Here is a 26,422-nt window from a genome sequence, read left to right as displayed (position 1 = left end):
TTGACGTTGATACTTAAAGATTGGGCGGTTAATATGAAAAAGAAAGACGGGACCGAATATAAAGAAGCAAAGGAGAAGACAATGTGAAACGTTTTGTGCAAACTCTTGCAAAAAAGTACTATAATTACTATAACATCATGATTGCCTCGTTTAACAATATACCTAGTATTTAAATCAGCCCGAGATGCCTATTATACAATGGTTATAGATCATCTATAGCAGAGAACTGCAACGAGTCTCATGTTTAGTTAAATTTTAATAAAGTCATAAATTTTTTTATCGAAAAATTTTCCGCCAATATCCAACGAACATTGACAAATGCCTCATAATTTTAGGACAAATTTCTCAAGCTCGTATCTCGGTAATAGCCCTCAGCTATGATGCATTGAATCCCTGGTGTGTGTACTGATTCGATTTTGTTTCAGACTTTTTGAGATATTCCATCTGTTGCTTTTGTGTTCTGCTTACAAGAGTTCTGTAAGGTGGCGCTCTTCAGAATCGTTCAAATTCCTGTTATCTGCCTGGCGCTGTTCAAAAATGAAATCATGATTTGAAACACTGCAAACATAAATTACAATTGAATTCATATCGAATTTTTAATGAAATGAATGGAATATAATGACAGACAGCTATTGGTCTATTCAGAGTATAGAAGATTGTCATCATACATTATAAAATATTATTATTCTATACTCAAAGGTTGCGAGAGTCGAGAATCGCGAGAAATGTCAATTATAAACGCTGTATGCGCCATCTGAAACAGACGCGATCTCTCAAAATCAAATAGGTATAAATCTGAAACATCTCCCGTTTTGTCTGAAAGTTTTACAGGTATAAGTAGACACACCAGGTTTTCTATGCATCTTACCCTCAGCATTCGACGTCGAGCTGTTACCAAGTAACGAGCTTCGGATTATCATAAAATTATCTCGTCAATTTTCAATGTCCTAGGGATATTATTACTGAAACTTTTTTATACACTTATTCAATTGAATACAGGGTGCGTTACGGCTTTATGTTAAATTCCTGTCATGCGATCTGTAATACAGTATAACTGGGTAGATTAACAATACAGCAAAAACTCCAGATTACAAGTCGGGGCTTTTCTCCAATTTCTCATATCGTCTACTGTATTTCGATACCATGCTATTCGACTCGAGTGGTTTAACATCAGATCGAATTAGAAGGGCGCTGTAATCGGGTTGTGTGTGTGAATATCTGACAAGTGCCTCTCATGTTTTCGGTTGATAGCGCAATGATAAACGAGAACCCATAAATTAAGATTTAGCTTTGGATATCCATGTTCCCTTCGATGGTGGTGGTTGCAAAAAATTTTTGAAACGTTCATGCGTTATGATAATTACTCAATGGACTGTAATGACTATGACGGTTGGTATCAACTCGTCTCCTGCTACATTGCACATGTTGTTATATTGAAAAAGCAACCACAAGATTTGTTTCGTGGATAACGTGATCTCGTCTAGGCATTTTTGCTTTTCATATTCATTATCAGTTCGTAATCTTGTAATTTCTGTCAACACTGTTAAACCACATTGAATAGCTTCGTAATTCATTGATAATAACACTAACTCAAGAGATCTAGTCATAGTCATAGTCACCTTCAGAAGTGATACAGTACTTCAACGTTGTCTTACCTCTTCAATACCTTTCATGTAGAAAGGTTCATCTCTGGTTTGGAAATATGCTTCAAACTCGGCAATCACTTCTTTATTGGAGCCTAATTTCTTTCCTCAAGCATTATTTGTATGACAAGGATAATGGTCTTGCTGAAAGATAATTTTTTCTTTTGCATTTGAGGTCGTTAGGTAATTATCAGTGTAGGTGTTTTTACTTGACAAGATAGTGAATGAACAATATACCATGCACGTCTCAAAATATGTATGCCATATTCTTACCAGCTGGTGTATGAGATTTGGATTGCTTTAGACAGCTTTCACCTACTGATATTCTTTCAGCTGCCACTTTCTTGGACTTGTGGTGTATTGATAGATAAATAGATAGATAGATATATGATTAAGATTAAGATTTGATTGAGGAGTTCCTTTTCACTGCGACCTAATGGTCTACTGTGCCCCCATCAAAGCCATAATGTGATCTACAGCTCGCCTTCCAGTTCCAGAGTTCTTATGAACTCCAGTATCTGGGATGGCTTCAAGGAGGCCAATTCTTCACTTCTACAAGTTTCTTGTTCAAAGCAGATTTTGCGTTGGCTAGTGATGGCGAGGCTTTCCGTTACCAAGTGATCTGGAGTTTCTTCCTCCTTTCCATAGAATCTGCACTCGTCATTTTCTGCTTGATGCATTCTCATGAGGTGTTTCCTGAGGCGACAATCCCCTGTGAGAAATCCATTCTTGCTCAGATCCAGATACTTCTGGGATTAGAGATATGTTTATTTTACATTTGAATAAACATAAATGAGACATAAAGATAATTACATCAGATAATTTTCTCTTCGTTACTGAGGTAAATATTCATTCCACAGAAACTGAATGCATCAACTTCACAACCAATATAAAATAAATCAAGAATCTATTATTACATTAACAAATTTTACGCTACATATCGATGCAAAACCCTAATTATTCCGCTTAGATATCTCCAAAAAGATTCTGAAATCAACGATGACTTGTTGATTTTTATCAGCGGTTGTCAAGTGTGGCACCCATTTTGAGAAAAGCTTACTTGTCGACAAATGTTTTCCAATAGTTTCTCGCCCTAGAAATAAAACGAATTTAATTGGTTTTCCACTTAAACAAAAAGGATAATGATACTGAAATCCTCGCTGAAGACCGAACAGCATGCATCTTTCCTGAGTTCGTTTTCAATCCATCGCAAAAAGATAACTAATGATCCTTCAGTAGTTCTTACACCTATCTTTGTTCCCAAATTTGCTACCTTGAGGGTTTAGAGCATAAATGAGCTGGTTCTTATCTGGAAATAGATCACATGCCCGCTGTGTTGGATATACATAAAGGTGTCAACTGGACAGCTTATGCATCGTTCATTTGATTGAAATGTTATTATGGAAGTAGGCGTGAAAAATTGTACTTTGTAGTCTTATGTTTCAATGATAATCCTATAGTTGAACTCTCCTGATAGAACTCTAAGAAATAACGGATAACTATTTCTACCACTCAATGGAATTCAAATAGTACTTCACTTCAAATAGTACAATTACAAAATTTCAATACTCGCCAAATCATTCTTTAGAACCATTCAGCGGTTCCTAAACCCTTTAGATAGATTTTGCTGAAAAATGAGCTTGAAGGGAGTGTGATGACCTCATAAACACTCTGAAAATCTGCTGAGTATAGGTCTATCGAAAGTTATCGCTTCTATGACTTACCAGACCTTCAGAATTAGACCACGAAGTAGCTCAAGCAACACATGTTGCCAACAGATCCATGAAGCTCACAAATTCAACTAGCCTTAGTTTTATGGTAGTAGTAGGTATTATGGTATGAACCTACCTCTTTGATGAATCTACCTTACAGGCTAGATACTTTTAGAATGTCTGTATAGCAATATTTTCTTCAATATTCAATTCATGCATTAAAATGAACCTATAGGGTTCTTTGTATATCAAACAAGAATATTTTTCTTCTGGAATAATTTCAACCCGACCCTTCTTTTCAATCCTAATTCTGTATAATTGAAAGGAAATATATTATGATAGTTGGACACCAATAGGTTGGATGAACGGAAAATCACAAGACATCAGCCTTAAATTGAGGGGGAAGAAGATGAGATGTGGTCGATTTTCAAATTGAAACGATCAGAGGGAAATATACCAAATTATTTGAATCATATTCTCGAAATCATTCATAAATTGCTTTTAAATCAAATGAAATTAACTCTCTGAATATTATTCTTTGACCTTCAAAACTGAGAGATTCATCGCAAACCGTAGATACGATTCTATATAATGATTTATTCTCTTGTCGATTCGAAATTCGGAAAATTATTATTCATGACTCATTTCGCATTCTGAAACATATCAATCCTCTTAGCATGATACATTATTCCCTTCGAGGAATATTGAAAAGGTTTTCAGTACGACCTGGTGATCGATGAAGATATTTTACAGATTTTCGTCATAAATATTCAGCCGTGAGGCAACCGCTAAGCTCGCAGCTACGATTATGCGGGAGACAAAAAAAAATCCACTGCATCACGTTTTTTTTTAGGGAGATTGGAGCGATTTAAAGTTTAAATCAGAGACAACAATTAGGGTAATGCTAAAGTTGGCAGAGTTTTGGAAGCGAGAGAGAAAGAACAGGGAAACGAAAATAATTCTTTTTCGCTAGGGTGAGAGATTGGATATTTAGATTGAGATTTACTCGTGAAAAAAAATTCTTTTGTCTTTTGGACGTTTCAGATATCCTTAATTATCGACTAAAATTTATTCATTCAAGACGCTGTCAATGTGGAGGTTTTGTTATCAATTAATTCGTTTTCATTCGAACATTGAAGTGTTGTTTTTATTGGAAAAATATAATTCAATATGAATATTACATTTTGTTCTACAGAATGGTCTTTATAAAACTGTCACACCGGATATTTCAGTGAGTATGAATATTTTGAGAAATATTAGAATTATCATTTGGCAACAGGGGTGGACCAATAAATAAGTTTGAAGAATGAAAGTATTGGGATAGATAAACCTCGCAAAATTCGGTTGATTTTGAGCTAATTTTGCGAGGAATTTCGCCATCACCAGGAAATTAGTAAATTGAAAAATTCGTCTCAAATTTTCCATATCTACACCTTGAAAAAATTTTTTTTTTTTAAGTTCCCATATGGAAATTACATAGCATCATATCAATTGATTCGTTAACGTAGATGACAAAAATGCTTGAAGTTCACGAATAAGTCCATTATTTCAGAAATTATAGGTGGTAAACTGAAATTTTCAAAAAAATTTTCGATAATTTTCTCGAGACTGCTAACTTTCGCTGAGACAAGATACTGAAAGATATTGAATCCTCAATATGTTTCAGAACACAGCTCGATCTATGAAAAGCGTTTTTATTTGATGTGACCAATATTTTAGGAGGTATAACGATTATTGCATAGATATTCAATTTTTAAGGATTTTTTCTAAATTTCGAGTTCAAAATTTTCATGAACTTGGAGTTCTACGAACAATCGCTAAGCAGTATTGAGAATAATAAATCCCTATTAGCCGAATTCCGCACTCACCCGGAAATTTTTATATCGAAAAATTTGTCTCAAATTTTCCATACCTACCCCTTGAAAAATTTTTTTTTTTTAAAGTTCCCATATGGAAATTTGATAGCATCATATCAATTCATTCGATAATGTAAATGACGAAAATGCTTGCAATTCAGGGATTCGTCCCTTATTTTAGAAATTATAGGCTGTAAAATGAAAGTTTCAAAAAAAATTTTGATAATATTCTCGAGGCAGCCAACTCTCGTTGAGGCAAGATACGGACCTGAAACCTCAATATGTTTCCGAAAAAAGCTCGATCTATAGAAAACGTTCTCATTTAATGGGGTTGTGACCAATATTTTAGGAGCTATAACGATATTTGTGTAGAAATTCAATTTTTACGTTTTTTTCCGAATTTCGAGTTCAAAATTTTCATTGAGTATTGGGATGAACTAACCCCAATTAGCCGAATTTCTCACTCACTCGAAAATCTCTCTAGCGAAAAATTTGTCTCAAATTTTCCATACCTACCCCTTGAAAAAATTTTTTTTTTGAAAAGTTCCCATATGGTAATTTTATACCATCATATCAATTGATTCGTTCACTTAGATGACGAAAATGCTTAAAATACAGTGATTAGTCCATTACTTCAGGAATTATAGGTTATCGATTATAAATTGCAAAAAACCATTTCATGGTTTTGGAGAATATAAAAAGTAAGAAACTGATACTTTCGAAATGAGAAATGAACATTAAGGTATTTCAACATCTAATTAATCACAATTCGTTCCAAAACTAGACCATTTAATGCTTTTTAAGAATTTCATCATTTCCAACAATTCAATTAAAAAAGAATTCCAAAACCTTGAGAATTATATGTCACTTGAGGTTTTTGAAGCAGTGATCACAACGCTAAAGAGGATGATCCTACCTATACAAATGCGTCATCACATGATGTTAGTTTGCCTCCAAATAAAATGAATATATATCTTCGTTTTCCATAAAACTCATTCCAACGGAAATATTCAACTGATGGACTCTTTCATGGGTACCATTCTGTATAAGATCAAATCACTATAATCCAACATACAAGACACCGTTATTGTCTACCCGATAATCAGTCTAAGTGAAACAGTATAAGTCTTATCAGGTCAGGTGATAATATCTCACCAATAATTGATTTCAACTGATGTTGGAACCACGGGAAAGTTTCTTCCTGTTGGACATTCTTCCCCTGACCTTCTCCACAGCACTCAGATAAATTCGACCGATATCGAAAGATAATATTATTTTCCCAGGTCAATAAAAAAATTTCGCGGCCTTTAATCCTCTTTATGGTGATGAAAAACCACTCAGGGTGTCGTCACAACCTCGCCATCAAACTCAATTACGCTGACGGATCGTCGGTCCCCGAAGAAAAAATCCATTATTCGAAGACGTTCTATGTCAATATTTTACGCATTCACAACCTCCAACCATGGGCCGCCCAGCTGATAGAATTGTCTGGCAAACACCAATCTCTGACTAAACCGATCCTTCTTCCGATTGATTGTGCATGGGATTGTTCTGCTTGTTACTTCACCCTGGCGTACGATGACGCTAGTTCCTATTTTTCCCGCTTGACTGATCGGAATCGAGGTGAATTTAAAGTTTACCGGATCCATCCATCGGTCATGTCATCAGGGGAGAAGTCTGTGTGGAATGATGGAGCGTTTTGGTCTTTCAGACTGATTGAAAGATGTGTGATGAAATATCAATAATAGGTTAGGTGAACTAATGGTGTTGTAGACCTGCATTGAGATTGATAAGATTTTCAATGAAATGAATCTATCAGCTATGTTTTTTGATACACAAATGTCACCAACCTTTGCAAATGACGCCACCTTCAAGTGTAACCCAGAATCCAGACATACATAGTACAAGATCTTATTCTATGTCTATGATATAACTATGATGTCTAAAACACTGGTGTGCTCATTTAATCTTGAAAAACCTTAAGATTAATGTGGCGACTTTTGAAGGGATCGGCCTACAAAAACTATGAAAACTACATAGGCGTACAACTTTATTCTACCTTTTTTTCCGAAATTCAAGGCTTCATTATAGAAAACTGGTTATATATTTAGATTCAAAGTATTGTCCATCGCTGGCCACTACTTTCTCCCATTTTTCGGGCAGTGTTCAAATCCCGCGTTGAAAAAACTGGTCATCTTTTGAAGCGATCCACGAATCGATCCAATTTTTTTCTTCTTCATAAGACCGGAAGTACTGCTCAGCCAGGCCGTGTGTCGTTGATCGAAACAAAAGATAATCCGAGTGAAAAAAGTCTGGAGAATGCAGCGGGTGGAGTAAGACGTCCCATTTCAACGTTTCCAAGTATCTCTTGACCACTTTCACAACATGGGGTCGAGCATTGTCATGCTCAGCTCAAACGCATTAATTGCGTTCGATAACGATCGTCTGTGATTGTTTGAGTCGGTTTTAACAACTCATAACACACTAGGCCGAGCTGGTCCCACCAAACACTGAGCATAACCTTGGTACCGTGAATATTCTGTTTGGCCTTCGACGTGGAAGCATGGCCGGGATATTTCCATGATTTTCTGCGCTTGAAATCATTGTAATGAACCAATTTTTCCTCTCTAGTCATAAGGCGTTGCAGAAATCCATTCCGTCTTCACCTTGCAAGCAGCTGTTCACAAGCAAACAAATGCTGTTCAACATCTCTCGGCTTCAACTTTCAGGCGTTTTGAAATAGCTTGTTGCGTCACTACCAATGATCCTGCCAATTCTTCTTACGTTTGACACGACTCTTAATCAAGTAATGCCTCCAATTCTGCATCTTCGAAAACCTTATCTCTTCAACAGCCATGCTGGTCTTCAACGTCAAAATCACCGTTCTTGAAACGTTGAATTCACTCTTGGCACGTTCTTTCACTATAAGCGATCTCACCATAGGTATTTGTGAGCATTCGAAGAGCCTCAGCCGCAGATTTCCTCATATTAAAGCGGAAAATTAAAACCTCCCGAAAATGAGGAGAATTTGGCTCGTAAGTTGACATGTTTAATCGAGAATAACTTTATGATGCAGACACAAATCGACTAATATTTCGATGGCGTTATGTTTACAAATACCTAAGCTTATTGTAGGACATCTACTATCCATTCATTTCGACTATCACTTACCGCTACAGCCATCTATTGCAAAACGGCGGAAGCAAAGTAGTACACCATTACTTTAGACAGAACAACGTCCATACTATGTTGATAGTAAGACGGAGTGAGCGCCGCCATAAGAAGATGCGGAAATCAAGTGAAAAGGGACCGACGTCAGCTGCTTACTGCAAGAATTACACGCATGCTTTTGCACTTCGAAGGTTTTTTTCTACTATTCAATAAAACCTATTAACAGGCGGACGCCTACCCATATGAACTACCAGCTTATATAAGAAAGGAGAAGAATAATAAAACCTCAGAAGAGTCAGAATCAAGTTATCGAGTTCTGAAACTTCACAATCAATAAATGAGGTCACGAAATGAATATATTTTGACTATCAAATTTCATTCTGAAGTCAATTATATTGACAATAACACATTTAATCACTACAATTCGAAGAACCAAGTCTTGATGCATATTTTCCACTCAGGAAATACGCAAAAAATAAAATCAAGCGACCGAGAATGTTTTTATTCTATCCATTGAAACCAGATGTTGTAAAAGTGAAGTAAAATAACGTTCTGAATTCACCCAACGATGAATACGTTCTACCTAAAAACCCTTCTTTGAGTTCACTTCCAGTTCCACGAAAACCAAAAACGTTGAATATTTCATATCTCGCGATCTCTATGAGGTAAATATGCCAGTGCGACAAATCAAATTTCCCACATTCAATTTTTCATCGGAAATCCTTTCACAGCCTAGAGGCGAGTGAGCAATTCTAACTTCTAAGAGTTCGACCGAACCCCTGGAAACACAATGGTAAACAAAGAGAAGAGATACCGTCTAATTTTAGTTTCTCATGCAACAAGGAAGCCTCTGGCGGTTTCGAAAACGACGAAATAGAACTCCGAGTGGGTTCTTGCTCTGGCTATGTACTTCTCTTTCAGGGTCCAACAAGGTGTTTCTGAAGCCTTGCTATGTTTTCCGATAAATCAATTTGTCAGAAATAAATGATTTTCAGGAAATATTAATACGGGTTTGCCTTGCGTTCGTTCTGTCTGGGGATTCGTATGTGATTTCGATGTTGTTTGGGGTTTTAAATATTCATAAACTAGAAACGAATAGTTCATATTTGGAATGGTTCTATTTGGTGGATTGAGGAGAACTACGATCATGACTTCTATTTATTTGAAAAGTGATGTGTTGTCATAGTGTCCTTTTCTAATGTTATCTTATACTTTTTTGTTCTATTCTATTTGTTTATTTGTTTTATTTCTTATCTGTTCTTATCGTTTCCTATTTAATCCCAATTTTTTTATTTTCCAACCTTTTCCTTTCTTATACTGAACTTTCTATATTTTGTTTCATACTTATCTTGCCCTATTCTAATCTTGTTCAATTGTGTCCCTTCTTATCCTGTACTAATACGAGTATGAATATTATTCCCTGAACAATTTTCAGAAAGAATTGACAAGAGAAGAAATGAACAATTAACATTGAATCGACGATGCATTGATAATCCTTGATTATATACCTTTTTTTCGATTAACAACAAATATTGATTTTTTAGACACATAACAATCAGCATAGTATTACTTTTTCTGCCTTGGCAGCAAACTGATTATTTTCAATGCGAATAAAACACTCTGAAATTTTCTGACAATCAATATTTTTTGCCAAGTTCCTTATTTCTGGAGGAGTAAGTACTTCTTAGTCGCTATCAGTGTCTATAATATAAATATATCCGATATTTTTCCAAACAACTGTCAGATATTTAATAAGTTCTCAAACTATAATTATCATGGACATATACATTTCCATAGCAACCAACCATTCCAACAATTGCGATTTCTATCAAATTTTGTTTCAATTTATCACTACAGGAAAGATAAAAAGATTGTGACAATTGTAATAATTTGCAAATATAATATCCTACATGTTTCATTATAAACAATCGAAGAAAAAATTATATGTTTAACTCGACATCAAAGTAGATTGACTGCCGAGGCAAATATAGGGTTATTTTTTCGAGGTATATAACTTTAAGTTGACATTACTGTTCAGGAAGGCGACCGATTTAACAGCTGTCAAGTGATTTATTCTCAGTTTGGTTCGGCAATTCATCATGAATAGACTCACGCCTGAACAATGCTTGCAAATGGTGCAATTTTATTTCGAAAATAATGGTTCTGTGCGGAATACGTATCCCGATTTTCATAAGCGAATTTTGTTTAGCGATGAAGCGCACTTCTGGTTGAATGACTACGTCAACAAACAAAACTGCGCATTTGGAGTGAAGCTAATCCTCAAGTGTATGTCGAAACACCGTTACATCCAGAAAAACTGACTGTTTGGTGCGCTTTATGGGCTGGTGGAATCATTGGTCCGTACTTCTTCAAAAACGATGATGGCCAGAACGTTACAGTCAATGGTGATCGTTATAGAGCCATGATAACTTACTCTTTCATTCCTGAATTGAACAACCATGATCTCCAGGAGCTGTGGTTCCAACAAGACGGCGCAACATGTCACACAGCTCCTGCCACAATCGATTCATTGAAAGACACGTTTGGTGACCGCCTAATTTCACGTTTTGGACCTGTGAATTGGCCTCCAAGATCTTGTGATTTAACACCGCTACACTACTTTCTGTGGGGCTATGTAAAGTCATTGGTCTATGCGGATAAGCCACAAACCCTTGACCATTTAGAAGATAACATTCGCCGTGTTATTGCCGATATACGGCATTTAAAGTTCTATAGCTTTAAAAAATACACCCTTTATATGTACCAATGAAAGCTATTCTGCCAAGTGTTGAGCAAGTGCTGGCCATCCTGAGATTTTGCAGAAGCCACCATAACACTTATATAAAGTTGAGATATTTTCATTGAGAGAGAAATTGTAAATAAATTCTCCGTGATATAACAGTAGTAAAAATTTCAAGCCAAACTGATCAAAACAGCAAAAAATTGATTTAATTTTGAAATGTACGAATATTTTCAGTTGAAACCTACCACGAGGTAACACACATTTTTCTGTTACAGTTCTTCTGGCAGTGCTTTCGAAACCAGCCATGAATGAAGTTTATCTGATCATTATTTCTTACTTCATCTTGGTGACATTCGTCACGCTAGAGGTGAGTATAGAGTAAAACTTTTTCGCTATAACCGTACAAATCCTCACATATTTCATACGTCATCCCCCTATTTCATCCACCTTTTCGACGGGACCGCAATGTAATCAATCATAAGAGTGGGGGCTTTCATCAGCTTTTGAACGAAATTATTGGACTTTTGCCGAACCAACGAATTTTATCGATGTCGCTTCGCAATAGGCTTTCCGGAATTTTAGGTGTTTTTCTGAAAGGGGTGGGTATTTAGGGATTTTTTTGAGAAGAGGGTGAATTGGGGTGATCGAATGAATGAATTTCATTCTCTTTTATGATATATAATCCAAAAATATAAATACTTCGAAATAATGGTTTTATCGTCTGTGAATTGATTACAAGGAAAATAATATATTGGCATGCAGACAATTTTTCAATACCGAAAAAAGTACCTCCTTGAGCGGGACTCGAACCCGCAATCTCCGAATCCAGTGCTCCACCAACTGAGCTACCGCAATTGGAACTGGATACACACCTTATCTCTATCTTATCACATCTTTATCTTTAATGATTTCTCTATGGCTGAAATTGGAAGATATTGATGTGGACGACGTTTATTTTCAACAAGAAGGCGCTACGTGCCACACAAGCACGAAACAATGGTGATTTTCACAATTGTCCACTTTTTTCTTGTGATTTATCAACTTTAAGCTTTTTTCTTTGCACCAATTGGAAGATATGGTCTATGCTAATGCTCCACAATCGATTCAAGACCTTAAAGATGGAATACGTGAAATTATCAGAGAAATAGAGTCAGAAATTTGAGAATAGGTCATGAAAAAAATATGATGCTGAAACCCTCGACATGGTGGTCGTTCTGCTGATATCGTTTTCCATCATTAAAAAATGGCATACCTCCATTTTCACAATTAAATGAATATCCAATGATTTCTCTTGAAATATACACGTTTTTGATATCATAATGAAAACCCTATTATAATCTGATTTTGGTAGCAGATATTGAATATCTTTCAGAACTAAATACTACCTATCGTTCAATTCCTGTAAATATTTCTAAAATTAGATTTTACCAGATCATTCTTGCGGAAATTCTCTCTGTAATGAAAAAAACTTTCGAAAGTATTTGATTCATCGTCTTTTTATGTATACTGAAAGAATCCATTCATTCCCTGACGAATGCAATTTAATATCATTCGGTCCATAACTTCTAATTATAGCACCTTTGTAAGAGTTTCTGAAATTCCACTAACAATGCCCAATTAAAATTATTGTAGATTTCTTTAACGAAACATTTTAAGTACTGGAATTCAGACCAATCTGTTTGCTTCGTTCATTTCCTGGTTTGTTTTTTTTTATCCCAGAAAAATTTCGATAAGGAATGTGATTCAGTTCCTAATTTTTGGTATTATTTTTTCTATGTTAATGGAGGAAATTATGCTTTTTGAGAATTTTTTTTTCAGTTTTCAATGTTCTGATTCTAATATTTATGGACGTGGAAGTATTACAATTATCTGTCACTTGACATTGTCTTAAGTGACCCATTTTTCATTTCCAGTCACTATCGCTTCATAACCATTTATGAAGCGCCCAAACATCATCAGACAGTGTCTGATGATGAATTTGAAATGAGTTCGAAACTGCATCATTACAGAATGTTATCCTCAAATTGTCAATACCTAATTTTTTGCAGTTTTATTCATAAAGATTGTAAGTGGTATTCTTCAAGATTAATCTCTGAATCCATAGATTTCGAAGTGAGAACACTGATAACTTGTCAATTCTATAAATATCATGTTGCTGAAACAAGAATTTCTATCAGATTTTTTCAGCAAAATTCATCAATTTGTCGCCATAGAAATATATGAGGTGAGTAATAAACAAAGAAAGAGGGAGCATATGTAATTTTCAATAAGCAAGTTTTGTCTCCAACATGAACTGCAATATTTGTCATGAAGCGCGCGGAAATGAAAACATATCAGTGATACGATATTTCACTCAATTCGCGAGTTTCTCTACAAAGAAGGCACTCCTTATGGCCCATATTGAATCAACGTTTCATATTAACTTAAAATATATTGGAATAGATACCGAAATATATCAGAAATCCAGAAAACAAACTACAAGCGCGCCAAACGACGTGAAACAACCGATGGCACTAGGACAGCAAGAGTTGCCAAAATTTAGATTTCAGCAGGTAGATACAGAAAATAATAAATATTTTGCTCATTATAAATTCGACAATTAGGAAAATTATGGGGTTTCAAATATTCAAATTTGCATATTTAATTGAGAATCTCTCGAATAAATATATTTCATTCAATATAATATATCGGGTGTCCCAAGGTGAGTGGCCTATTAGATTATTATGGAAACTATTGATGGTAAAAATTTCAAATTTTGTGGATAGATATTTGGCCATGTAAGGTACATTTTTAAAATAATTTCACATTTCCAGTGTTGCCGGATGTACGACAATTTGGCAACAACTTTGTTATTTTGAATGTGACAATCGGTATTTCTATTTTTTTTATGATACTCCATAAAATATTAAATCAATTTACTCTCACTTTTCCATCCCTATCTTTAACGGTTTTTGAGTTATTAATTATTTTTCGAAATTTTAGATCAAATTTGCGTATTACGAAAATGACTCTAGTTTGCTCAATATTTGAGATTTAAGTCAGAAATTTTGCAAGTCGTTAGATATTGATCTGATCTGTGTCACTGCTTTTGAATTATGGTTGTCAATAATACAGAACGGGCCAAAAAAAATCATCATTTGCCAAGTTACAAAATTGTAAAAAAGTCTATTTTTTTAAATTAGACACCTAGTATATTTTTCAATTTTTGGAATCAGTACAACACACTCTACAATTTTTCTATTCACGTCCCTATACCTATCTCAACTGGATTCCAAGTTATATGCGTTTATTAGATTTCACATTGATTCAATAAGCGTTAATTTCTTTTGTATTGGTTATTTTCTCTATGTCGTTCATAGATCGATATATCAATGAATCAGTTCAATCCATAAATGTCAAAATAAACAATTATTGCCTAACAGGTGTTTTGTTCCGAGGTTTTTCTATAAATAATGGTTCAAGAAAGATATACACATATAACGCATATAACTCGGAATCCAGTTGAGATAGGTATAGGGACGTGAATAGAAAAATTGTAGAGTGTGATGTACTGATTCCAAAAATTGAAAAATATACCAGGTGTCTAATTTGAAAAAATAGACTTTTTTACAATTTTGTAACTTGGCAAATGATGATTTTTTTTGGTCCGTCCTGTATTATTGACAACCATAAATCAAAAGCAGTGACACAGATCAGATCAATATCTAACGACTTGCAAAATTTCTGACTTAAATCTCAAATATTGAGCGAACTAGAGTCATTTTCGTAATACGCAAATTTGATCTAAAATTTCGAAAAATAATTAATAACTCAAAAACCGTTAAAGATAGGGATGGAAAAGTGAGAGTAAATTGATTTAATATTTTATGGAGTATCATAAAAAAAATAGAAATACCGGATGTCCCATTCAAAATAACAAAGTTGTTCCCAAATTGTCGTACATCCGGCAACACTGGAAATGTGAAATTATTTTAAAAATGTACCTTACATGGCCAAATATCTATCCACAAAATTTGAAATCGTTACCATCAATAGTTTCCATAATAATCTAATAGGCCACTCACCTTGGGACACCCGATATATTCAAAACGATATAGTAGAATTGTGGATATGATAATATATCACAATCCGACAATGTAATCTAACCATGTTGGGGACATGTGAGAATTGCGTATAGGTACTTTCTTTAACTATGTTTATAACTCTATGGGTGAGGTGAATATGAGATCTCTGAAACACTGGTACGATCACTTACTTTTCAAAAACCTTAAGATTGAATTGGCGACTTTTGAAGGGACCAGACTTCTTGTATTTTGATGGAATTGGTCTCTTTCCACTTGATTATTTTTTTATGATGCTCACGTCGTCTTTCTGTCAATGTCATGTTTTGAGGTTAGATCAACAATAACATTAAGATCAACATCTTTTGACAGAACAAATCAAAATTTTAAAATAATGCCGTTGATTGGTCAATTATTCGAATAACGCTACCTTAAGGAAAAAGAGGGAAAAGGGACCCATGCCGAGCTCAGTCGCCAGAATTATATTGAGAAAAATCTAATCAGTGAACACACCAGTATTTTAGACATCTAAGGTGACACAGATAACATGTATGTCTGTATCACCTTTCAGAGTGGCTAGACTTATTCGATTTTTCTACAGATTCGAGTCTCAAACAAGAAGAGTCTATTCAATTAGTCCATACATCTGCAAAGAACCTTCCTTATCAAATTAGCAACCTTATCGTCGAAACATTTACCCAAACCACAATATCATTAGCAATTCGTTTCCAGGTCTGTGTGACGGTTTTTTGCGAAGAAGAACGTCCATTATTGGGGACAACATTCTCCCTCGTGTTCACGTACTTGACATATGCCCTGATGCCAATTAGACTGAAAGACGCTCTGCTGGCCGGAATTATACTAGCTCTTACCCAAATGACGTTAGTTTACTACGCCGGTTATTTGGTTGCGATCCCAGAGGTAAGTGAATTTTTCCTTTTATCTTCTAGAATTACTGCGGTCCTCCTCGGATCCTCTTTGTCATGTTTCATCCGCCGGAAGTATTAAGGAACTGCGCCGTTTGGGTTTTGCGTCATGGCCTTTGTGGGATAAGAATTGGGCTTGGGGATAGTTAGTTTAATTGGCTAAAATAAAATATATTGTTTCCGCAACATGTCAACTTTATGATGGTTGTCGTATCATCATCGGTAATTATGATCATTCCATGTTCATAATTATGGAGAACATAGTACTGAAGTTTCTTATTCTAATTTTGAATTTGTTATAAATCTTCAATTTGTGACTATAATCCACCCCAATATTCAAAATTCAAAAGAAATAATAAATAATCAACATAAAACGGTAGATTTCAGACTGATCAAAATCATATCATTTGGCGCCCAACGTGGGGCTAGATAGTCATAAAATTGTTATTTTTTCTCCTATTTTGTTAAAAATACATTTCATATAGATTATTTTGAACAGTAATCAAAAGGCTCATTCTAATATTTATCAAAATTCAATTTATAAATGTTAATTTGATATTTTTGATAATTGAATAAAAAAACAAAAAGTATGGAAGGAATGGAGTTGAATGAAGTAACTCAAGTTGTTACAAATGAGTTGATAACAATTTATGATGAAGTTCAGAGAAGAACTGACTGAGCAAATAGGTATACAAACTAAGAAACTAGATGAACTAACTAAGAAAATGAATTATTTCGAGAGCCTACTTCGATTGCCAATACTTAGAAAAAAATACTGAGAGCATGCAGAATCAGAAAATCTGGTCAGTATTCTCATTTGGCTGAATTTTCTCTGCCCAATTTTCCATTACATTTATTTCCTGTCTGCTCTCAGCGGGGAGAAGATTCGTATCCAGTTGGAATCATTACACAGCATCTGTGGTTATTTATCCAAACACTGAAAATGTATTTCATCGTTCTGCCTATATCGAGGGTTGTTCCACCAAAGGTAAACACGCTTACTCTCTTGCTTGTTCATAGATTTGTGTATTATTGCGGTGAACAGCATCAAAAAATCGAACCATCAATTTTATAAGGTACTGCAAAGAAAAAGCATTATTGAAAAGTTGGCCTATACAGGTGATTTTGAATTGATATGAAGGATTTTATGAACTGAAACTTCAAAGAAAATTAAGGGAAGTCTTTGATATGTTTTGTTTTGAACATTTCTGTAATGAATATACTGCTGCTGACTTTATTTTTTTTATAAAATATGATATATCTTCGAATTTCAACTTTGGTTCAAATTCACGAAATATATGTTCCAAAATATCATTAATTTAGAAACAACTTGTATATAAAATCTTGATTTATAGTAAGTAAAATGTTTCCGATCATATTTTTTTGGAATCACAAGACAAGTTTGTGTTTTGTCTGGTTATACTTCGTTACCATAAAGAATGCAACGAAATCTTTTATCGATCTCAGTAGTTTCAGTGGGAATCAGTTTCTGCCAGGTAAAAACCAAATCACTGAAATGATATGATCTCAGATCACGTTTTTAATTCCAAAAATCCTTCGTGGCCTATTTGGAATTAGGATGTTGCGTACTTTCAGTCTTTTTCTCAAAATTGAACGTCGTCTTGTGCTTACTGAACAGACGCGTCACATCATTTCAGATTAGTTGCTGTCTAGCCATCCTTTTTTGTGGGAACGTGGCAGGAATATGCACACACTATCCTCGTGAGGTAGCTCAGAGGAAGGCATTTCTGGAGACTCGACAGTGTATAGAAGCCAGATTGAAGATCCAAAGGGAGAATCAACAACAGGTGAGAGGATTTTTATTATATTTTGAGATGTAGTTCAGTAGAATATGACCTTCATTATTCCTTTTTTCTCGGAATGAAACATTCAATAGTGTATATCTTAAAAAGCTATGTTTTTTCTCTGAACCTTCCATATATATATACAGGGTGTTTCAAATTGAGTCGGCACCATTGCAACTCCGTTATTATTGATGCTACGATGTCGGTTAAATGGGCGAACTGGGAGCATTTTTAGTGGCCTTCTCGACGATGAAAACAAAAAAAAAATTGACAGTCGCGTTGTCATAATATTTCATAAAATGATATTTTTTTCAATGGAGCACCCTATATTTTTCATGCATTTCGATTCGTAATAACTTTCTCAACAACAAATCGCATTTGACTTTTTTTCGTAAGGGTGAAAATAAGACAGTTGCATTAATAGGAAACATTTATAACAAACGGATAAAGCGCTATAAAATATCGAGTGAATGTTCAAAAACACCGCCTTCTTGTTGAAGACATATTTGGGACCTTTTATTGACACTATTGATTCACAAAATGAATGCGGCTAGCGAAATGGCTTTAAGATGGAAATTATATTTTTGTATATCAATACCAAATAGCTTAGTGGTGTCAAATGAGTGGTGCGACATGATGATCACGGGTTTCACGAGTTCACATCCCAGCGCAATTTTTTCTTTTTACTGTCTTATTTTGCTATTAGTAACGAAATACTGTCATTCGTATAAGTTCAAAAAATGGGTGTTTGGACAATCATTAGGTGTTATTCGCCGAAACAAATACATTTCTTGTACTAGTGAAAGAAATAAATATTTCAAAATAAGTCGTTCATTTTCCACTTTACGAAGAAAGGTGATATGAGCTTTGTTGTTGAGAATGTTATAACAAATAGAAATGCATGAAAAAATATAGGGTGTTCCATTGAAAGAAATATTTCATGAAATATTATGACAACGCGACTGTCAATTTTTTTTTCGTTTACGGCATCGAGAAGGCCACTAAAAATGCTACCACTTTGCCCATTTAACCGACATCGTAGCATCAATAATAACCGAGTTGGCGATGGTGCCGACTAAATTTGAAACACCCTGTATATATATTATATTCCAATTTGGATTGTATATTCCATAATCGATTGAGAAATCTTTTCCTTTTCAGGAACGGCTTCTACTATCGGTTCTTCCACGACATGTAGCCATGGAGATGAAAGCTGATATTGCTGGCAAGCCGAAGAAGGAACAGTTTCACAAAATCTACATTCAAAGGCACGAAAATGTAAGGTGAGTCTATTGAAACCTATTCAAATTTCTCTTCAATAACGATTGAGATTTGAATGAATTCGTAATGAGGTGTCGTTATTCGCGACGCATTTGTTGGTACAATCCTTGAGAGATTCTCTCAAAAACATAGTTGAATAGAATTTTCGAATGCTGTAAAAATCCTTAGTGACAAGTCAAAAGTATTCGCTCGGTGGTTTAGAATTATTTGAATGAATTGAGTTGAAGAGTGAGATAATATTCTGTGTTATTAGATTTTCGGAGGAGGTGTTAATTTTATGTTTCAATTATGCCATTTTTCTCTATGCGTAAGATATACACTGTGTCCGTAAAGTATGGAACAAATTCATTTTTAGCTAAACAGACCATTTAAAGAAATAATCCTGAAACACGTCGATTTTGTTTTTAATTCACCGTATTTCAAAATAATAATCTAATATACAGGGTGAATTACTTTCGAATAATGACGCCATCGACTTTTTGTTTTTAATGGAACACCCCCATTTTGTCTCAATTTTCCGATTACTCTAGCTTAGCTGATTCAAAAAATGAATTACATGTCGATTCCAATTGGTACAGGGTGGACAAAAATACAATAGTTCTGGGTGTGCTCATAAAGTAACGCGTAACATTCTTTATTAGTCAAATTAACAATATTATCAAAAATACTTATTGTCTAGCGGCAATTGGTTTGAATGTAACACCCTGCAGTTCGTTACATTTCTATATTAATGAAAATGAGCTGTTTCCAAACATGTTTGGTACTTGTGGTCTATCAAACAGAATATGAAAGAAATTATTTCTTATTTTTATACATTTTTATTGATCTAAAAATGTAACAAACTACAGGATGTTACATTCAAACCAATTGCCGCTAGACAATAAGTATTTTTGATAATATTGTTAATTTGACTAATAAAGAATGTTACGCGTTACTTTATGAGCACACACAAAACTATTGTATTTTTGTCCACCCTCTACCAATTGGAATAAACATGTGATACAGTTTTGAATCAGCTCAGCTAGAGTAATCGGAAAATTGAGACAAAATGGAAGAGTTCCATTTGAAAAAAATGACGGTGACGTCATTACTAATTAATTCACCCTGTTTATTAGATTATTATTTCAAAATAAGGTAAATTAAAATAAAAAATCGACGTGTTTCAGGATTATATCTTAAATAGGTCTGTTTAGCTAAAAATGAATTTGTTCCATACTTTACGGACACAGTGTATAAGATTGAGCACTTACTTACGCACTCCAAAAGTCCGAAAAACGATACTAAAATAAACCTTTCACCTAAAACCTTCAATTCGTTACCACCCACAAAGTTCTCATGATTATTGGCTCATGTTTTGATCATCAAATCCTCTATCCCGCCAGATTAAACTAAGGGTCGAATTTTCCAGCATCCTCTTCGCCGACATCTGTGGATTCACCACTCTGTCCGATCAATGCACAGCTGAAGAGCTTGTTAGGATTCTCAACGAATTGTTTGCCAGGTGAGTGAGTATCCTCTTCAACTTCCGTTAATAAATTCATTTACGGTATGCTCTAAAAACTTTCTCCGGGGATTGTTGAACCGATTTGAGTATCTATTAAATCGCTCTTGTACGCGTGTTATGGGTAACATTTCATTTTGGACGTCTAGGCCGTTAATTATCATCCACGGGAGATTTATGTTTGTTCAAAATAAGTTGGAAAAATCCTGCTGGTCTAAAACAGCAGCCAGTTTCTCGCTGAGTGAACAACATGTAAATTCCAAAAAAAGAAACATGTGGTAACTGTTGAAACGATTCAGTGTTTTAAGGGTGTGCAAGGGCAATTGTAATGACGTTTCAGAAATAAAACTGATAGTTCAAAGCCTTCAAAAATCCGTAGATAACTCTGTTTAGTTATAGAAGATTTTTAAGCTTAAATTTTGCAGCCATTTTCACTATTTCCGGCCGAGAAGGTGCTTTACGATGACCATAAAGTGCTTTTTTAGTAATAGCCATAGAGTAATAAACATAGATAGAGGGAGTATACGCATTTTTTACATGTCTCCAACATCATAGGTTACGTTGTCGGATTGTGATATATTTTCAAATCCATAATTTTACTATATCGTTATATTTTTCCTAATTGTCGCATTTATAATAAGCAGAATATTTATTATTTTCTGTATTTACCTACTGAAATTCAAGGTTTGGCAACTTTTGCTCTCCTAGTGTCATCGGTTATTTCACGTCGTTTGGCGCGCTTGAAGTTTGTTTTCTGAATTTCTGATATATTTAGGTATTTATTCCAATATGATATGAGTTAATATGAAACGTTGATCCGCTATGGGATTTAAGGAGTGCGTTCTTTGTGGGGAAACTCGCGAATTGAGTGAAATATCATATCACTGATATGTGTTCATTTCCGCGCGTTTCATGTCAAATGTGATAGTTCATGTTGGGGACAAAATTTGCTAACAGAAAATGACAGATGCTCCCCCTATCTATGTTTATTACTCTGAGGTAATGGCTTAGTTTTTACTAGTAAAATGTCAAAAGATAACAGCTTCAGAAGTGACAGCTGGCCAGATAGCGGAACTTTCAAAATTAAACCTCTCATTGGAAAACCTTTTCTAATATTCATTCCAATACAAGCCGATTGAGCCTGTTGATGCAGGTTGACACTTCTTCGTAAATTCTGGTGTTCTCATTCATCAGAACAAATTCGTTCATAAGAAACGTTCCTCGTAGAAAATCACAGAAACCAGACGATCTTCCATTCGAGTCCTTTACTACAGACGTATCAGGTTTTCTCCCTGTTAATTCTCAGTAAGGGGAACTTCCAGGATATCGCTCAGAGTAAAAAAAATCCTTTTTCCGATTCGTGTAGAAAACGAGGTTAGTCCAACACGGTGCTTTAGATACGCCTTCGCGCTGTTCCTCACCTGAAGAAATCTGCAACTGTGGCTCATCGAATGCTCTCAAATACCTATGATGAGGCCGCTATTAGTGAAAGAACGTGCCGGGAGTAGTTTCAAGATCGGTGATTTTGACGTAGAATACCAGCATGGCGGTGGAAGAGAGAAGGTTTTCGAAGATGCAGAATTGAAGGCATTACTTGATCGAGACTCGTGTCAAAGGCAAGAAGAATTAGCAGAATCATTGGGAGTGATGCAACAAGCCATTTCAAAACGCCTGAAAGTCATGAGAATGATTCAGAAACAAGGAAATTGGGTGCTGTACGAGTTGAAGCCGAGAGATGTTGAACAGAGTTTGTTTGCTTGTGAACAGTTGCGTGCAAGGCAAAAACGCGCGGGATTTCTGCATATCATTGTGACTGGAGGCGGAAAATGGGTTCATTAGGATAACCCCAAGCGCAGAAAATCATGGGGATATCCGTGGCCATGCTTCCACGTCGACGGCCAAATCGAATATTTACAGTTGCAAGGTCATGCTCAGTATTTAGTGAGACCAGTTCGGTGTAGTGTATTATGAGTTGTTAAAACTGAAACGACTGAAACAATCGTAGGCGATCGTTATCAAACGCAATTAATGCGTTTGAGTCGATCGTTGAAAGTCTTCGTAAATTCTGGTGTTTTCATTCACCAGAACAAATTCGTTCATAAAAAACGTTCCTCGTAGGAAATCTCAGAATCTAGACCCATTTGGGTCCATTACTACAGTCGTATCAGGTTTATCTCCCTGTTAATTCTCATTAAGACGAACTTGCTGGATATCGCTCGGGGTAAAAAAAAACTTTATCCGATTCGTGTAGAAAACGAGGTTAGGCCAACTGGGTGCTTTAGATGCGCCTTCGCGCTGTTCCTCGCCTACGTGTCTTATTCGCCTGCTGCGGATTGATTTTCTTATTGAGTTACGGCGTATTGGGATCATATTGCGGCTCAAAAGAGGGATGAAAGGATTTAACGTACCAATCGTCGTCGAATGACTGAGGCAGAGCATCGGTGTGGATAACGCCAACCACCTGTGTGTTCCTCACAGATGATCGAAAGGATAGTCTGTAGTCGAGAAGGACAGGTAGACAGGGTATTCCTAAATTGGATTACTTGGATGATATCAAGTAGGAATTCTCATGAATATGAATTGTCTGAAGCTCCGTTTCAGAGATACGGGGTTTTCAAGTTAAGTTATTTTGTTCTGACCACTGTAAGTTCAAGAAATACAAGTATATCTTTGTTTCCTCTAAAAACTTTTGGATATCTAGCATTTTCTTCCTCTTCTTTCTCGTTTTCTGGGACATAGTCCTGTTTTGTAGCAGCGCCTTGGCCTCAGACTCTTGTGATGCCGAGTTCCAACTTTCGTACCATACCTTCGATAGTCTGCCTGGAGGTCTTCTTCTGCTTGGTACACATTCCTTGACAATTTTGGCTATCCGATCTTCAACCATCTCGTCTACATGATCTCTTTCTTACCTCTAACCCATCTAACAACATCTTCTACTTCGGAGCGTTGTTTTATCTCATTGTTCCTCTGGTGGTCCCGCAAAGTATGTCCTGTTATCGCCCGCAATTTCTTTGAGACAAAAATGGTTTCAAATGGTAAAGTTCGGCTGACTGAAAGGAGTATTTGTTCTTAAGTTCGTTTCTGTCTGGCCACTCGTTAGCACGATAAATCTCAAAATTGAAATTCTCAGGGTAGGTTCGGATGTTGAATGCCTAAGCTATATTCGTTAATGAGCTGCACTCGACTCGGGGTTTTGTTTTTCTCTCAATTCTGAATCTTCCGATAGGGATGAAAGATTCATGTTTAGAACCATGGAAAATTTAAGAAGAATACAAGAAAAAAATCTAATGTATTAGGTGTACAACTTGGCTTCCGCCGTTTTGCCATAAATGGCTGTAGCGGTGAGTGGTAGTCGAAATAAATAGATCGTAAATGTCATACAATAAGCTTAGGTATTTGTAAACATAACGCCATCGAAATATCAGTCGATTTGTGTATGCATCATAAAGTTATTCTCGATTGAACATGTCAACTTACGAGCCGAATTCTTGTCATTTGTGGGAGGTTTTAATTTTCTGCTTCAATATGAAGAAATCTGCGGCTGAGGCTCATCGAATGTTCTCATAGTGAGGCCGCTATTAGTGAAAGAACGTGCGTAGAGTGGTTTCAACGCTTCAAGAACGGTGATTTCGACGTCGAAGACGAGAAGGTTTTCGAAGATGTCGAATTGGGGGCATTACTTGATCAACATTCGAGTCAAATGCAACAACAATTGGCTTGATCATTGAGAGTGACGCAACAAGCTATTTCAAAACGCCTAAAAGCCATGGAAATGATTCAAGAACAAGGAAATTGGATGCCGGACGAGTTGAAGCCGAGATATGTTGAACGGCGCTTGTTTGCATGTGAACAGCTGCTTGCAAGACAAAGACGGAAGGGTTTTTTGCATCCCATTGTGACTGAAGACGAAAAGTGGGTTCACTGCGATAATCCCAAGCGCTGAAAATCAAGGGGATATCCCGGCCATGCTCAGTATTTGGTGGGACCAGCATAACAATATTCTACCACATATTGCGAGAGTGTTCAAGACATACTTGGAAACTTTGAAATGGGAAGTCCTACTCCACCCGCCGTATTCTCCAGACGTTGCTTTCTCGGACAATCACTGGTTTTGATCATCGTTCGAGACGTATTGTTTCCAATACTGTATAAAAGATAACAATTTCTGACTTTTTTGCGTATACTCATTCGCATTCATCAAAATATTCAACCAAAGAATTGAAGAAGAATATGGATAGTTCTGAAGTCAGGATTGATAATTGTAGCAAAGTATCCCAAAATTGATGCGATGCAGAAACAGTCAACAATTGAACTCGGATAATTTGTGGTAAGAATAATCAACAACTCCATAGTTCGAGCATCAATTCTGCTAATTTATTGTGTTTCCAACTGGAAAATGATGGTCGTTTAGCGGGAATTCGTCGAATCGTTTCTAGGGATGTCCAGAGTGGTCTTGTGGTTTTCCTTTGGAGGGGATAGGTGGTTCAGATTCCAACTACAAACTACGTGTACATTTATTTCCAACGAGGATTGTTTCCACGCCAACTGCTGGATCAACTGCTGAGTCCTAAATTACAATTGATTGCATTGTCGCTTTCTCTGGGTCTGATTCATTGCATATATTCTTCAACAATAATAGTATGGTTGAGGTGTATCCCTAAGTACGGATTTCGATTTGTTTATGTTAATTTTAAACGTTTCCACTTGGAAATATTTGAATATATCAAATCCACTGTCTCTTTCAAATCATCTTCATATATAGGAAGTATGAGTTTCAGCAAAACAAAAGAATTGGTCGCAAAACAGTCCCTTGTGGAACTCCAGATTCATCACATCTTCCTTGGGAGAAAAGTACCAAATTCCTAGGCTACAATTTATTGTTTTTTAATTTGCTCTCGATTTAATATCTGTTCATCATCCCGAAAATATATTTGACAAAGATAAAGAGTTCGAAATATTCAACGGAAATTTTGCTGCAACACCTTCTAATTTCTATCATCTATTTTTAGGTTGATGAAGCGAACATTATCGATGAAATTTGAAAGAGCAATCTTCTCAATAATTCCCTACCCCGAAAATCTGATTCAACTCAAAGGTTCAAAGGACTCATTTTCACCAGATATAACAAATTTTTATAACGAGCTCTCTAATCATTCGAGCAGCAGTATCGATTTTATTTCCTTGAGAAGGTGCTTTCGAATATTTTCTACTTTGTTTCCCTTCTCAAATGTTTGAATACTTGTCATAAGAAAGATTAATATCGTCAATGAATTATGAGATGAATTTTGGGTAGAAATGAGGTTTTCGTTACTTTCTCATGAATCTTTCAGTGAGCTTCGAAGTTAGGACACCCTGTACATTATTACTATGCACTAATTGGTTTGCATAAATTATGTCTATTTCTTGTTACTTGATATTTGTATATTTTACTTATTTCTTTCGTAATATTTGTTATTTGATGGCGCATAAATTCACACTTAAACTCATCTCCAATCGCTTCCACTTCATATCGATAAAATTATCATCATTTATGATCTAATCTTTCGAGTTCAGCAAAATTATATCAACCCAAAATATTGTACCATCATCCCTCAGAGGAAGACTTACCGATTCCATCATGTTGGATTCGATAAACAACACGAGGTCATATTAATCCCGTGAGATCATTCCAGATATGTGGATGACATATCTGGTCTATCCCATTCGAGAGACGGTGTTATCCA

At 35.5% G+C, this 26,422-nt stretch overlaps 1 protein-coding gene across 3 annotated transcripts in view; it reads left to right on the top strand.

The window, feature by feature from the left end:
- Positions 1-26,422, top strand: part of LOC123678084 (adenylate cyclase type 5) — a 147,602-nt gene that overhangs the window by 81,949 nt on the left and 39,231 nt on the right. For all 3 annotated transcript variants that reach the window (XM_045614884.1, XM_045614883.1, XM_045614885.1), the window contains 5 exons: positions 11,401-11,492; positions 15,919-16,107; positions 17,771-17,920; positions 19,079-19,200; positions 20,607-20,699. In XM_045614884.1, coding sequence (XP_045470840.1) covers positions 11,401-11,492; positions 15,919-16,107; positions 17,771-17,920; positions 19,079-19,200; positions 20,607-20,699 — 646 coding nt within the window. The remainder of the gene's footprint in view (positions 1-11,400; positions 11,493-15,918; positions 16,108-17,770; positions 17,921-19,078; positions 19,201-20,606; positions 20,700-26,422) is intronic.

Source organism: Harmonia axyridis, chromosome 4 (assembly GCF_914767665.1).
Source record: "Harmonia axyridis chromosome 4, icHarAxyr1.1, whole genome shotgun sequence".
NCBI lineage: Eukaryota > Metazoa > Arthropoda > Insecta > Coleoptera > Coccinellidae > Harmonia > Harmonia axyridis.
The sequence above is the reverse complement of the archived record's forward strand: the minus strand, read 5'-3'. Positions and strand labels throughout refer to the sequence as shown.